This window comes from Schistocerca piceifrons, chromosome 1 (genome assembly GCF_021461385.2).
Source record: "Schistocerca piceifrons isolate TAMUIC-IGC-003096 chromosome 1, iqSchPice1.1, whole genome shotgun sequence".
Lineage (NCBI taxonomy): Eukaryota > Metazoa > Arthropoda > Insecta > Orthoptera > Acrididae > Schistocerca > Schistocerca piceifrons.
The window spans coordinates 1,105,459,819-1,105,474,275 of NC_060138.1; the positions used below are offsets into that span (position 1 = coordinate 1,105,459,819).

Below are 14,457 nucleotides of genomic sequence, written 5' to 3' on the forward strand. Positions count from 1 at the left end.
TCTTGTAGTGGAATGTAAGAGCAGTATACGACTGAAGAATAACTTGGTCATCCCAGCCTCTGTCGTCTCGTTTAAGAACGGACTGGGTGAATTGTGGATAGTTAACTGTCGCCGAGAACCGCAGATCCCTCCAAGACGCATGTGCAAAGCAGATGCTGAGCCGTTAATTGCAGAATAGCTGAGCGTCATAGAAACCTCCCATGGCGACTCTGTGCTGCCTTTCGTGACGTTTGCCTACAACACCGCCAAAAAAGACACCACAGAATTTACACCATCTTTTCTGGTGCATGGGTGTGAGGCGACTACGACGATGGACACTGTGCTTCCGTTACATCCTGATGACGTGGACGTCGACTGCATCGGCCAGGTGTTAACCAGAGCTGAGGAAGCTAGGCAGTTAGCTCGACTCCGCACGATGAAGGCTCAAGGAAACGATCGCCGAAGGTATGACGCGAGCCAACGCCCTGTTGTCTACCAGCCTGGTGACCTCGTCTGGATCTTCGTTTCTGTTCGGAAGGTTGGTCTCTCTGAGAAGCTCCTCAGGCGCTACTTTGGACCTTATAAGGTTATAAGACAGTTGCCTGATGTTACTTATGAAGTTGGAGATTCCGACCCCGACAAAATACGACGAAAGATCAGAGATACGGTCCACATCCTTCAAATGAAGCCCTATCAGGATCCTGCAACCCAGGATAAATTCGAAGTTCCAGCGACAGGCAACAAGCGGAAAGGTGGTGAAGAGCGTAGCGGCAAAGGAAGTTCTAAGAAGATCACCGCCAGGGCTAACATCACTCATCGGGAGCCGGAGTATGCAGGATCGATGACTCGTTCCCGGACTAGGACGGCGTAACACCGAGAGGCTGCTGTTCTCTTACGGAGGGATCAATGTCGCAGACGAAATGGTAGTACAGGCACCGTGGTGTAGTGGTTATGATACTAGTGTTGAATTGGGGGGGGGGGGGGGGGTCGTGAATTCAAAACTCACCTGAACTGTAAAATTTTACTTTCTATTTGCGGTTCGAGTACATTCTAGAAGTATCCATAAAAGTCAAGAATCTTTGTACTGGATTGTTCTCTAACTGTATATATACTGTATGTGTTCTGGTGTAACATCCACGAGATAAATTTTTGGCTACAGTGCGACGAGAGGAAATTATGCCTCTAACAGTTATAAACATCATGTATTCGATGTATGAAAAAACATTGAAAATTTATAAATATTAATTATTTATATAATATTCTATGATGTAATTAGACATATCGATGTGTATCATACAAAGACAATGACAATTGTAAATTCCTTTTATGATCTGCGATTGTCTTCCTTTGTTTTTACCTTTTGTTGGATGGCTTTTGTAGGTTCAGCACGCAAGACGCATATCAAACTGAGGTCTGTTAAGAAATTGTACTTATTTGTTAATTATTACTTGAACATAGAGTTCATTATTATTATAAACATGAGTGAATAATTATTTGTAACTGTAATTCCTCTCTCAGTAAGCATTATCTGTGTTAATTGTTTCTTTCCGCTGCAAGGATCGCAGCCATTGATGATAGCGATTTGTATCGCGTTTTTGTCTGTGTTTTCCTTAGAAACAAATCAAACGTTTGCTTGATGAAGTCTAAATAGTGCACAATACGAAAATAGAGTTTCTGTAAAGTTTAATAAGCATTTAATATACTTATTTGCTCTAACAGTAGAAAGTCTCTATCAATTGTCTGCCGCCATCTTAACAATTGTCTCTGCGGCAAATTCAAATTACGCAACTCTGCAGACATAAATGCCGAACGTAATACAAATGTGTAAAAATAAATGTGCACCGGTGGTCCCGAGCTCATTTTAATGAAAACGATTCTAATCAGATTGGTTCTTTAAAAACAGTGCTCATAGCACGATCCTATAGCAAACTTCTCTAGCTGATGTATGGACCCGAAATTAATTACGCACGAGTTGTGAAGAATATTGTTTCAGGTAACATACGTCAGTGTTGTGCGCGGCTGATATTCGGTGGTTTTAATGACCATTTTGCTGAAGATAACTGCTTCCATCATAATCAATAGTTGTATAGAATCCGTTGTATGAACTATGATTTAGTGACACTTACACAACTTACAGACAACACTTTAACACGACGTTAACTTGGAGTTCTTTAGCAACTTGATCAAATCTTTATCCGGGAGAAAAATTATTTAGTAATTACTCAATGTAATAAAATAAGATTATAATTTCCATTTACAAATTAGTTAAATACCAAACCACTGAATAACACAGCGAACGCCACACTGGCCGGAGGCAGTTCGCTCCACGCTCCTGTATATGCAAGTGCTGAATAAACCTTCGTTAAGTGAAGTTAATGTTCGTCAGTCATCTAATTACACATTCTTCTACGTGACAATATTTAATACAATGCACAAAATTGGGTTTGGAGACAGTTTCTCGGTTCATGCACAGTCTTTCCGCATTCGTAACGACGTCTGAACGAAAGGAAAAACAAGTGATACGCATTACGAATATGGCATTATAAAGCATTTTTCTATGTAGAATTAAGAATATTCTAGTGTCTACGGTCATTGGCAAACGTTTTTATTTATTATTAATGCAGGACCTTTTCAGAACAATATTGTGTACGACAGAGGCATTAAATATAAAGACATTTCTGTTGAAGAGAGGTTTATTAATTTTTTATATCACAAAAACTTACATTGGTTTAATAGGCAACAGACTTTTATCACAGCTTCTGGAGAGACGCTTCTCAAAACATAAGCAGAAACAAGCCATACGAAAACAATACCCTCGTCTCACATTTATACATATATAATTCTGGACGCCTCAGATCTCTTGGTCTCCATGGAATCACATCCTTATTCATCAAAATTCTTAAGATAATTTACATGAATGTCTGATAATACTTCGTGTTATGTTAGATTAAGTTATAGTTTCACAGCCACTTCTCTTGCATCATAACTGTCAACCTTCTGTTGTAGGAGTATTAGTTCATGTGTGTTATGATGCGGATACTACATTTTTAGTTAGCATGTATACATTTCGAATCGAATAAAATAAAAGATATCTTTCCTCTAGCCAATGTTGGTAAGTTACTCAAGCTGCGGAAATGGTGGATGTTTAGCAGAGTTTTGCTTTCCGGTGTCTTCTTTATGTACAAAGTTTTATTGTGAAGAATGTTGTGTTTTAGACGTATGTGACGCAGTGATCTTTATCTCTCACTATACTTCATGCGACTACTGGCCTCATTTGAACTGGCTCACACAGCAACCTTTTCTGTAGTTTCTGGAAAAGAAAAAAAGAAATTTCATTTGTTAGTTGCGAAATAACAATATGGTCCACGAGTTTAAAAGTGCTTCTCATTGATTTCCAGACAACACAAATTTCAACGGTTAGCTCTCAGCACTCACAAGTGCTCCATCCAAGCATTTGCTTCAGCAAGGAAGTGGAGACCTGCCGTCTTTAGATGCCTTGGTCCGCAAAAAGGATGACCGGTTCGTGGATCACAGTGTGTTCCGTAAACCAATTCACACTGACCTATACCTGCAAGATACGAACTGCCATCACCCATCCTAACGCACTGGTATAGTATGGACTCTCGTTCACAGGACTAGAGTTATCTCAGTTAGAGAGAGCTTATCAGCAGAGCTTATTCATCTTCGCTTTGTATTTGTACAGTACGGGTACTCTGATAAACAGATTCGAAATGCGTTTCAACCGGCACGCACTGAACCTCAATAACTGCCAGAAGGAACGGAGAATTCCACGTGGATGGTTTCCTATATGATGTTGGTGTGGGTCACTTGGGATCCGCGGGCTATTCAAGAAACAGCAAATAAAATGTGCCTGCCCCCATCCAACTAGATTCTGTTAAAGATAACATAAATAGGAGACCAGGATGCATAATATCCCGTGCCAGTGTAGGTAATCATACATTGGCCAGTAGTGTCACACTATTTAGGATAGATGCGCTGAACACAGATGTCACACCAGACTGGGTCAGGCAGGAAAGTCTGCTGTTGCTCACCACACTGTCTTGAAACGAGACATAGCATGAAATACGGAGATCCTTTCGTGCGCCTCCACGTACTGGGAATCTATTATTAGGGGGGCTGCCGAAATGCGTATGATTGAGAGAGACACTGGATTTGGATTCAGCAGGGCATGGTAACCAACACTGGCGGTACAAAGACATTGTCGGCTGAACACAACGAATCACCAGAAAAGGTGATTTTTTTTTTTTTTTTTTTTTACAGGACTTGTAGTCCGGGGTGATATGTTACAATGCAGCATCACCGGTCTACTGCGGTCTAACTGTGTTGGTGAGGCAATAGATTTCCACAGGGCAGTGACTGCGTCACTGCAATTCACTTTGAAGGTGTGGCGGTGGGACTTGTAGTCCCGTACCACCCTCTGACGGTGATAGTACCACATGAGTGAGGCAGAAAAATTTTGCCAAACATTGGCGGGTAAAGGTGTGACGAATCGGAGACCGGACTCTTAACCGTGGACGCCAACACAATGCCTGCGAGCGCGCTGGGCCGCGCTTCTCTTGCGTCGCGCGTGTGAAGACGGTGGCCTGTTTCTCCGGCTGGGGCCCTGGATGTCGTCGGGGCATCATGTCAGTAAGCACCTGAAGGTGATGAGCAGCTCTCTCGTTAAAATATTGTGCAACTTCCACAACATTATACGACGCAACGCCGGTGAACCACTCAGACAGAAAAAAAAAAATTGTTCAAATGGCTCTGAGCACTATGGGACTTAACATCTGAGGTCATCAGTCCCCTAGAACTTAGAACTACTTAAACCTAACTAAGCTAAGGACATTACACACATCCATGTCCGAGGCAGGATTCGAACCTGCGCCCGTAGCGGTCGCGCGGTTTCAGATTGAAGCACATAGAACCGCTCGGCCACAACGCAGACAGAACTAATTCTGACTCCTGATTTAAATAAAATGACAGATCGTAAAATAAAGTAAGACCAATAGTGGGCTAATGATCGAAGCAAGTTGGAGCCCCATTGTAATTTCTCCCCATGTGGATGATATGCCGTCCCTCCGTATTACTCTAGCAGCCTAGCGAAACATTCTGCGTTTTGTTTCTTAAATAAGAACTAAACCAGGCATCTGCTAAACTACGTATTCCATAAAGACATAGAATAGAGGAAATAGAAAAATACAATTACAGGATTCATGTTCCGGATATGTTAGAGATCGGCCTTTTCCTCTCAGTTCCGAGAACATAGAGGAAATTTCACTTTTTAACAGGGCAGAAGACCGTCCTACTAGCAACTGCATGCAAGAGTGTTCTTTAACAACTATACACCGCCGGCAGTTGTGGCCGAGCGGTTCTAGGCCCTTCAGTCTGCAAGTGCGCTGCTGCTACGGTCGCAGGTTCGGATCCTGCTTCAGGCATGAATGTGTGTGATGTCCTTAGGTTACTTAGGTTTACGTAGTTCTAAGTCTAGGGGACTAATGACCTCAGGTGTTAAGTCCCACAGTGCTTAGAGCCATTTGAACCCAACTATATACCGTCCGTAACGGACGTACGGATCTCGCCTTGCATCATTGGCACCAAAACTCGCCTAAATTTACAATATGTGATTTTTTTTGGAGGGAAGAGGGTATTTGTGAACCACTTCGTCTGTTTCCAACAAACAAACAACTTTGGCTGCATTAGTAAATGCATTAACTGCAGACATGCTGGGAAAATGTATGGGCGAGTTGGACTTATCATCCGGATGTTTGTCTTAAGTCCAGTGAAGAGGATACTGAGCATTTGCGAAAGGTAAAAGAAAACTTTAGGCCTAAACTTAAACATAAAAAGTAGCCAAATGTTATAAGGGCATATATGTGCATCCTTGTCATATGGGATGGTTCTTTTCGAAATAACTTGGCAGTCCTATATGTGTAAGGGGCATTCAAATGAAACGATTTTATTAAATCAAAAATGCAGTTGTACAAATAGGCTGCTGTCGGATCCGGGCCTAGACCCAGTTACACACTTCGTCGTCCGTTGCGAACAGCTTGTTTTCGAGGTCCAAACACATGAAGGTCACACGGTGAACGGTCGGGACTGTACGGTGGATGAGCCTATCCAGGAAGAGCATCGTCTCCCAGTGACTCGCGCCCCTCAAGGAATCGTTTGCGCCATTCCACAACACTTGAACGACTCAGACTGTATTCACCGTACACAGCCTTCATCCGTCGATACATTTCACGGCCTCCAACTCCCTCCGCTGCCAAAAATCGAGTCACTTTTCGTTGTTCCTGCTTAGTCGCCTGCCTGTTCGGTAGTGGACGATAACCCGTGATACGACCGTCTCTTCGGCTTGAAACCACACTGGCGCTATACAACATCAAACGGTGCGAACGCGTCAGTCTCTCTACCAGTAGATAGCGCCACCATACCCGCACTTACGTGGTGCCACCTTATGTGTAAGGCAAAGGCAGATGCACTGACCAGGTTTAGTTTGAATGAACCTCGTAAGTTAAAATTAATCCACTTTTTCTACCTCCATTCACGTATAACTGTCGCCTTGCGAAGTAGGTGGGATATTTTTGAAGCATACTGTATTACTGACTAGCTGTTCCCACCAACGCTTTGCTGCGGCTCAGTCTGGTTAAATGGAAAAGGAAGAGAAGAGATTGGGTGTACGTCCTAATCTCCTTTTCTCCCCTGCATCTGTCCTCCTGCTGCCCCTCTCGCTGTCCACCCCTCTCCCTCTGTCCATCATCTCCTTCCCTATCTCTCGGACCTTGAACCTTCTTTACAGTTATTGCATATTCAAATTCTGTAGTAGCATTCTAATCATCAGCTGGTAAGCCATAAGTACATGTATCCTGTTTGCTAATGCGAAAATTTCAAACAAATCGGAGATTTAAGATTTTGAACACACAATCATTTACATTGTTAACTGCATTTGCGTAAATGTTGGTCTGTATAAATTCGTAGATGCCCCGAATATATATATATATATATATATATATAATGACACAACTCACCAGTCATCCAGCACGCTATTCGTTCGTTCATTTCGTCAGTCGACTCCATTGAATCGAGACATCGAGTAGATCTACTTTCCTATGTAGCACGCGAGCCAACGTCATCATATTTTACACGTTTCTCTGTGGCACATGGGTAGCTAACACATGCCTACGAGAAAAGTCGCGGCCATTCTAGTGATCTCGATACATTATTCTGTCTGGCGTTTGTTCGAGAAAAGTCCCGAGTATTCTACTGTTTTCTTGTACAGAGAAACTTCGATACGTAGCGTTATAAATACGGACTATACGGCAAATAGGTAACGGCCTTGACGCAGTGGGTACACCGGTTCTCGTCAGATCAACGATGTGCGGCGCTGTTGGGCGTGGCCGGCAGCTGGATGGGTGACCATCTGGGCCGCCGTGCACTGTTGCCATTTTTCGGGGTGCACTCAGCCTCGCAATGACAATTGAGGAGCTACCTGACCGAATAGTAGCGGCTCCGGTTAAAGGAAACCATCATAACGACTGGGAGAGTGGTGTGCTGACCACATGCCCCTCCTATCTGCATCCTCAACTGAGGATGACACGGCGGTCGGATGGTCCCGATGGGCCACTTGTGGCCTGAAGATGGAGTGCATTCGCCGGATAGGAAGCTAGTTTTCTTTCAGAAGCAGAAATATTAAGACTGAAGAATGAATAAGTAAAAGTAAAGAGATACTATAAGCGGAATTAGGGAAAATTACCACATATTAATGAAAATGGAGTAAAAGTAAAAATAGAAAGTTTTCGAAATGCATACGCGAGACAGAAAAACAAGGTTAGGAGTTCAGTGTGGAATGGTTCCTCAGCAAGCGTAGTTTATAAGCTAACAACGCCGTGATTTTCTATTGCTAGTCGTTTTTGGTGAGCGTTGTAGCAGCAAAAAACTGTTCAGTAAACATTCCGCATTAGAGGATATTTTCTTTGTATACGAATAATTACGAGTCTCAATAAATGTTTAGAACTAAATGTTCATCGAAAATGGTTTTCAAAGGAAACTTCGTCCTCGTTTTCCAGCTCTCTATTTAGAATTCTAGTGGCTCTCAACTCATTTCTCTTCGCGGTCCACTTACGAACCATACAACTCGTCTTCTAATTTCGCTATTCAAGCGTTCTGTAACTCTCTGAACTGCAATTAAAGAGACGACTCGAACATTTGCACGTATTAATCCAGATAGCGCTATGTTGAAAAGCTAAACCGGACGTGATTGGACTGAAAATTTTCATGCCCGTGTGAACTTCCATTAGCGCAAGTTAAACGTACCTGGCGAACGTAAACACGTCCGCGTAAAACCCGCTATACAGTTACATGTTACTAAACATCATGATTCGGCAGCTGATGATAGATATTGACTCTGTACGGAGAATACATTTACAAATCTGAGAGAGCTTCAAGTAGGACAACTAGTACTAGAAACTGTTCAAGGTACTCACCTGTTTTCTTTCCTCTCGAATAGTTATGGTCGTTCCAAGGTTGAACTTCGCCTTTAGCGAAAATAACGAAAATCAGATTGCCCACAAACAACATTCCTGCTGCCGTGAGGAACACAATTCTCCACTCTTGAATGGTCTGTTTGATAGAATTAAGAAAAGCTCAAAGTTAATGGAAGAGAACATCCCACAAGTTGATGATAAATATCTCTAGTCACTAGTTTACATACTATACCTTAACTAACTGCTCTGAAGTCATAGCCAAAATAAATAAAATTGGCTTCCCACTAATTTATCCAGAGACATAGTTGTAGCACATACGCAAGTAGTGGGATATAGAGTGTTCTGGAACACTTTTGAAATCGAAATTGATATGCTAATTAATGAAGTTGGTCAGTTAATTACCCTCTCTCGTTAACCTATTGTTTTGGACATTGATTTATGACTCCATCCAGAAACCTATTGTTATGATAATTACTTAAGACCTCCTAGGGATAATCCATCGTTCTGAAAAGCACGCCATCTCTCCCTCTCATCCTCCTACTCCCTATCCTTCTAGGAAAAGAGATTTTTTTTCACCCCCATTTCAGTTCAGTTGCGAACCACTTTACCCTCTCATGAGGAAATCCTTCCCTCTCTCCTCCCTCACTTTCCCTCTCCTCACTCCCATCTGCACTTTGGCAGGAAAAAAGGCAAAGTCTGTGCTGAGGGGAAGGATCTCACAACGCGAAATTCAAATCAGTGTCAACAATATATTGTTCAATTCAATTTTCATATTTTTTGTTTAATCGGTTTATGGAAGACATGGCTCCCCCTCTGGGGCAGAGCTCTGACCGGCTGGAGTGGCCATGCGGTTCTAGGTGCTACAGTTTGGAACCGCGTGACCGCTATGGTCGCAGGTTCGAATCTTGCCTCGGGCATGGATGTGTGTGATGTCCTTAGCTTAGTTAGGTTAAAGTAGTTCTGAGTTCTAGGGGACTGATGCCCTCGGAAGTTAAGTCCCAAAGTGCTCAGAGCCATTTGAACCATTTTGGGGAGAGCTCTCATCGGCACCTCCTGGTCCCACTTCTAATCATCTAATAATGGTAAGCACCAAAGAATGGGATGAAGTATGGTATATTAAACGCCGTTTTCGATACTAAATACCACTGGCTGTGGACCAGAAGTTGGTGTCCCTTGATATGAAATACCCAGTAAACTTGCTTCTGCTTTCTCTCACTTGGCTACTTCCTGTTGTAACACCTGAGTGTCAAATCTGTAGACCAAGGTGCCGCGGGACCTACATTTGTTCTCGTGGCATCTGAACCAAGCGCCAGCTAGCGGCATTCCTTTGATCAAGAAAGTCCATGCTCACTATTTTCCTCTGTCGCTCTCAAGTGGTTACTTCCTGCTTGTGTGAACAGTGTCGAAACAAGCAGACAGAGGTTTTCGTCTGTCCTCCGAATACTCTGTTCATATTGGCTATATCTGGGGAGAACAGGAAAGCTGACACAATTGTGAGACCAAAAATTGTGGGAAATAGTCCATTTGCACTACCCTATCACATTAATTAACAGTTCACAAGAGTCAAACAGATTGTTTAAAACACTCTCCACCTTACGATGATTCTTCTTCATAATAAAACACATCTTCAATATTTGAGAATCACACACAAACATTTTACAAATCAAGTAATTAAATATCTGCCACAAGCAGATCATAGAGCTAAATATTTCTGAGGTCTTGTATGCACCAACATACTCAGGTTGCGAAATGCACGCCATCTGCTGACTGCCAGAGAGCAGAGGCTACACATGCATCGCCCACACCAGCAGTTGTATCTACGCTGCCTGATCAAAAGTATCCGTACACCCCCAAAAACTTACGTTTTTCGTATTAGGTGCAATTTGCTCCCACCTACTGCCAGGCACTCCATATCAGCTACCTCAGCAGTCATTAGACATCGTGAGCGAGCAGAATGGGGCGCTCCGCGGAACTCAACGGACGTCGAACGAGGTCAGTTGACTGGGTGTTACTTGTGTCATACGTCCGTATGCGAGATTTACACACTCCTATACATCCCTAGGTCCATTTTTTCCGATGTGATAGTGAAGTGTAAACGTAAAGGGACACGTACAACACAAAAGCGTACAGGCCGACCTCGTGTGTTGACTGACAGAGACCGCCGACTATTGAAGAGCGTCGTAATGTGTAATAGGTAGACATCTATCCAGACCACCACACAGGAATTCCAAACTGTATCAAGATCCACTGCAAGTACTATGACAGTTAGGTGGAAGGTGAGAAAACTTGGATTTCATGGTCCAGCGTCTGTTCATAAGCCACACATCACGCTGGTAAATGCCAAACGACGCCTCGCTTGGTGTAAGGAGCGTAAACATTGGACGATTGAACAGTGGAAAACGTTGTGTGAAGCGACGAATCACGGTGCACAACGTGGCGATCCGATCGCAAGGTGTAGGTATGGCGAATGCCCGGTGAACGTCATCTGCCAGCGTGTGTAGTGCCAACAGTAAAATTCGGAGGCTGTGGTGTTATGGTGTGGTCGTATTTTTCATGGAGGGGGCTAGCACCCCTTGTTGTTTTGGGTGGCACTATCACAGCACAGGCCCACATTGATGTTTTAAGCACCTTCTTGCTTCCCACTGTTGAAGAGCAATTCGGGGATGGCGATTGCAACTTTCCACATGATCGAGCACCTGTGCGTAATACACGGCCTGTGGCAGAGTGTTTACACGACAATAACATCCCTGTAATGGACTGGTCTGAATCATACAGAACACCTTCGGGATGTGAGAGAGAGGGCGTGGGGCTCCTGCATATTAAACCAGCACGTAAAATAGCATAACTGAGTTGTGTTTACAACAGAATAACAGCGTTTGTACATGTATTTTATTGACAGATTTTAATACAATGGAAAAATTTAAGTTAATGCTGATACGTAGGAAGATCAAACCTGTAATTATCGGATACTGTATTACTAGTGATCGGTTTAACACTGTCAAGCCGTTTAAATATCTCGATATAACGATGCAAAACGCTTTGAGATGGAACGAGGATGTGAGAACTTTGGTAGGGAAGGTGAATCGTCGACTCTGGTTTATTGAGAGATTTTTAGGAAACAGTGGCTCACCGATAAAGGAGACCGCATATAGGACGCTGGTGCGACCTGTTCTTGAGTGTGGCTTGAGTATTTGGGATTCGTACCAGGCCGGATTGAAGGAAGACGTCGAAGCAATTCAGAGGCGGGCTGCTAGATTTATTACCAGTAGGTTCGAACAAAACGTGTTACCAAGACGTTCGGAAACTCAAATGGGAATCCCTCGATGGAAGGCGACGTTCTTTTCGAGAAACACTATTGAGAAAATTTTGAGAACCGGCATTTGAAGTTGACAGCCGAAAGATTCTACCGCTGCCAACATACATTGCGCATAAGGACCACAAAGATAAGATAGGAGAAATTAGGGACCATTCGGAGGCATACAGATAGTCGTTTTTCCCTCGCTTTTTGCGAGTGGAGCACGAAAGGAAATGACAAATGGTGGTACAGGGTACCTTCTGTCACGCATCATATGGTGGCTTGCGGAGCATCTATGTAGATGTTGGAATATGTGACACCCTTTTAAGACCTCATATAAGTTTCTTCTTATTTGTTTTAAAAAAATATATATGATGTTGCCTGTATGCAGTTAAATGCTACCATTGCGTAAAATATTACTTTACCTACATACAAATCACAGTAAAAGTATCTATGTACGTTCTATAAAAGTTAACTGACAAAGATAGCATGAAAGTTACCCCTCGCTCGCAATCAACCCAGGCAAAAAAAAAAAAAAAAAGAAAAAAAAAAAAAAAATATATATATATATATATATATATATATATATATATATATATATATATATATATATATAAAGGCATCCAGCAGCTCTCAGTTCTCGTGCAACCTGACGTAACTGCCATCTTGTGACGATATGCTGTACTACGAAGAAGAGAGCAGCTACCAACTGTGCTAAGCTAATGGATGACTGATGGTGCAATATCATTTTAAATACTTTGGATTCTTAGCGTTCGCACAGTAACTGATGGAAAGCGGTGTTGCTGGTGAACTATATTGCCGATTATAGGGTTAAAAATATTTGAACTGCAAGACTGATTCCGAAAAGGAGCTGAAATTGAATTATACTCTGGGAGGCCCTTTGTACTTACGTTCTCCTTGACTATAGCACCCACATAAAGTGGTGCAGCGATGGACGTCAGTGTCCCGATACAATCAGTAACACCCATCATAAGGCCAGAGAAGTTCGGTGCGATGTCTATAAGGTTCATCATCAAACCCATGATGGTGAGTCCATTGAAACCGATGGCGACAGTCAGCAAGATCACGGCTGCCGTTGGGTCCTCTACTGGGATGAAGCTGAGAGCTACTAAAGCCGCGGCTGGGAGCCAGGAAGCTGGAACATACACTGAATACTATTTTACCAATTCAGAAAAGATAAATGTGACTTTATTAAAGAACCAAGTAATGGCTATTACGGAAAGTAATAAGTGATTTCTCTGAGATGTAACTTCTCGAAGTAGAGTTCATGATTTACATTACTGCTGACTTGGAAATAGGTGATGGCTGTTACCGAAAATAATAAGTGATTTCCCTAAGATGTAACTTCTCGAAGTAGAATTAATGATTCACATTACTGCTGACTTCCTTGTCGGTCAAATAATACAATACAATGTTTCACGGATTTTGGAAATTTGCAAAACGCTTCTATTTGAGATTGGAACACTATATATATTGAGTATTTTCTTGAATCACTTGTCGATGTTTTTAAATAATTCACTTACTATTTTAATTGTTTTACTTGTGTCATCTATCTCTACGTTTAGTGGTGTCAATTTTTTTAACTTTACTTCAAATTTTTGTTTACAGCAAATTCATAACCTCTCACAATAAATGTAATACATAGGGGAGAGTGTTCTACCTTGGATCACATTTCATACATATGCCTCTAGATGTACTGTATAATAGAAGTTTATTATAATTTATTATTGCATTTCAAAAGAAAGCCTTCACTTTGTATGTGCTTCAGTCTTTTTCTGAAATTACAAAAATCAGTTCGTAAAATTAAGGTTTTTCCAAATGTGAAAACATGTTTCAAGATACAAAATTGCTATGAACAAATATTCGGTGGAATTTTAAAAGCACTGCAGACTACAAAATCTTATCAGTACTCCATTTAATACTCTATCTGTTGCATTGTTGCTCCACTACTTACCAATAATCAATCAATGAAATCAAATTAAGCTAGATTATTACCAGATACGAGATAAAAGTTAAAAGTAAGTACAATTTGAATTAGAAGCTGTTGGAAACCATAACCAGTTTCCATTTTCAAGAAAGATAAAATTTTTAAGATATTAAGAAAGTTCAGTTAATTTGCAAGTACTGCATATTCCATGGTGAAACAGCATTTGTTTCAAGGTGCAAGATGCTACATGATCGACGAAGTATGGCTTAACAGTCAATATATTACATTAATAACTCTAAAAAATACATCATTTTACTCACAATAAAATTCTGTAACTGAAGCATTAACAATATATTCCACAGAGCTTAAATATATTGTACAGTACTTGAATGACTATAGTAAGAAATATTTACAAAAGCTATGCAAAAGACAACCTCATATCCAACAACAACAGAAATTGCTCAAAATGGCAAAAACTGCTTACGGCGGTTCATAGCATCCATTCCTTTATGTGATTCTAAAACCCGCCACGGACTGAAGTACCGAATAGAAAACATCGCGTTATCCTTTTTTAAAGTATCCTCCCAGTGCAACGCTCTTACACACTGATCTGCGTATGCCCCACTGGCCATTACAATTGCAGCATCATAGAGAAGGCGCACGTCATATATAAAAAGAACAGGAAGCATACTGCATACTTGAATGTGCAAATGATAACATTTCAGCGCAACTGCGTCAAGTAGGTGGGA

General features: G+C 41.8%; 1 protein-coding gene across 1 annotated transcript in view; it reads right to left on the reverse strand.

The window, feature by feature from the left end:
• The window catches only part of LOC124777970 (putative inorganic phosphate cotransporter), a 95,425-nt gene that overhangs the window by 32,699 nt on the left and 48,269 nt on the right, over window positions 1-14,457 (reverse strand). The window contains exons 7-8 of the mRNA XM_047253535.1: window positions 12,672-12,916; window positions 8,466-8,601 (exon numbers count right to left, since the gene is read on the reverse strand). Coding sequence (XP_047109491.1) covers window positions 8,466-8,601; window positions 12,672-12,916 — 381 coding nt within the window. The remainder of the gene's footprint in view (window positions 1-8,465; window positions 8,602-12,671; window positions 12,917-14,457) is intronic.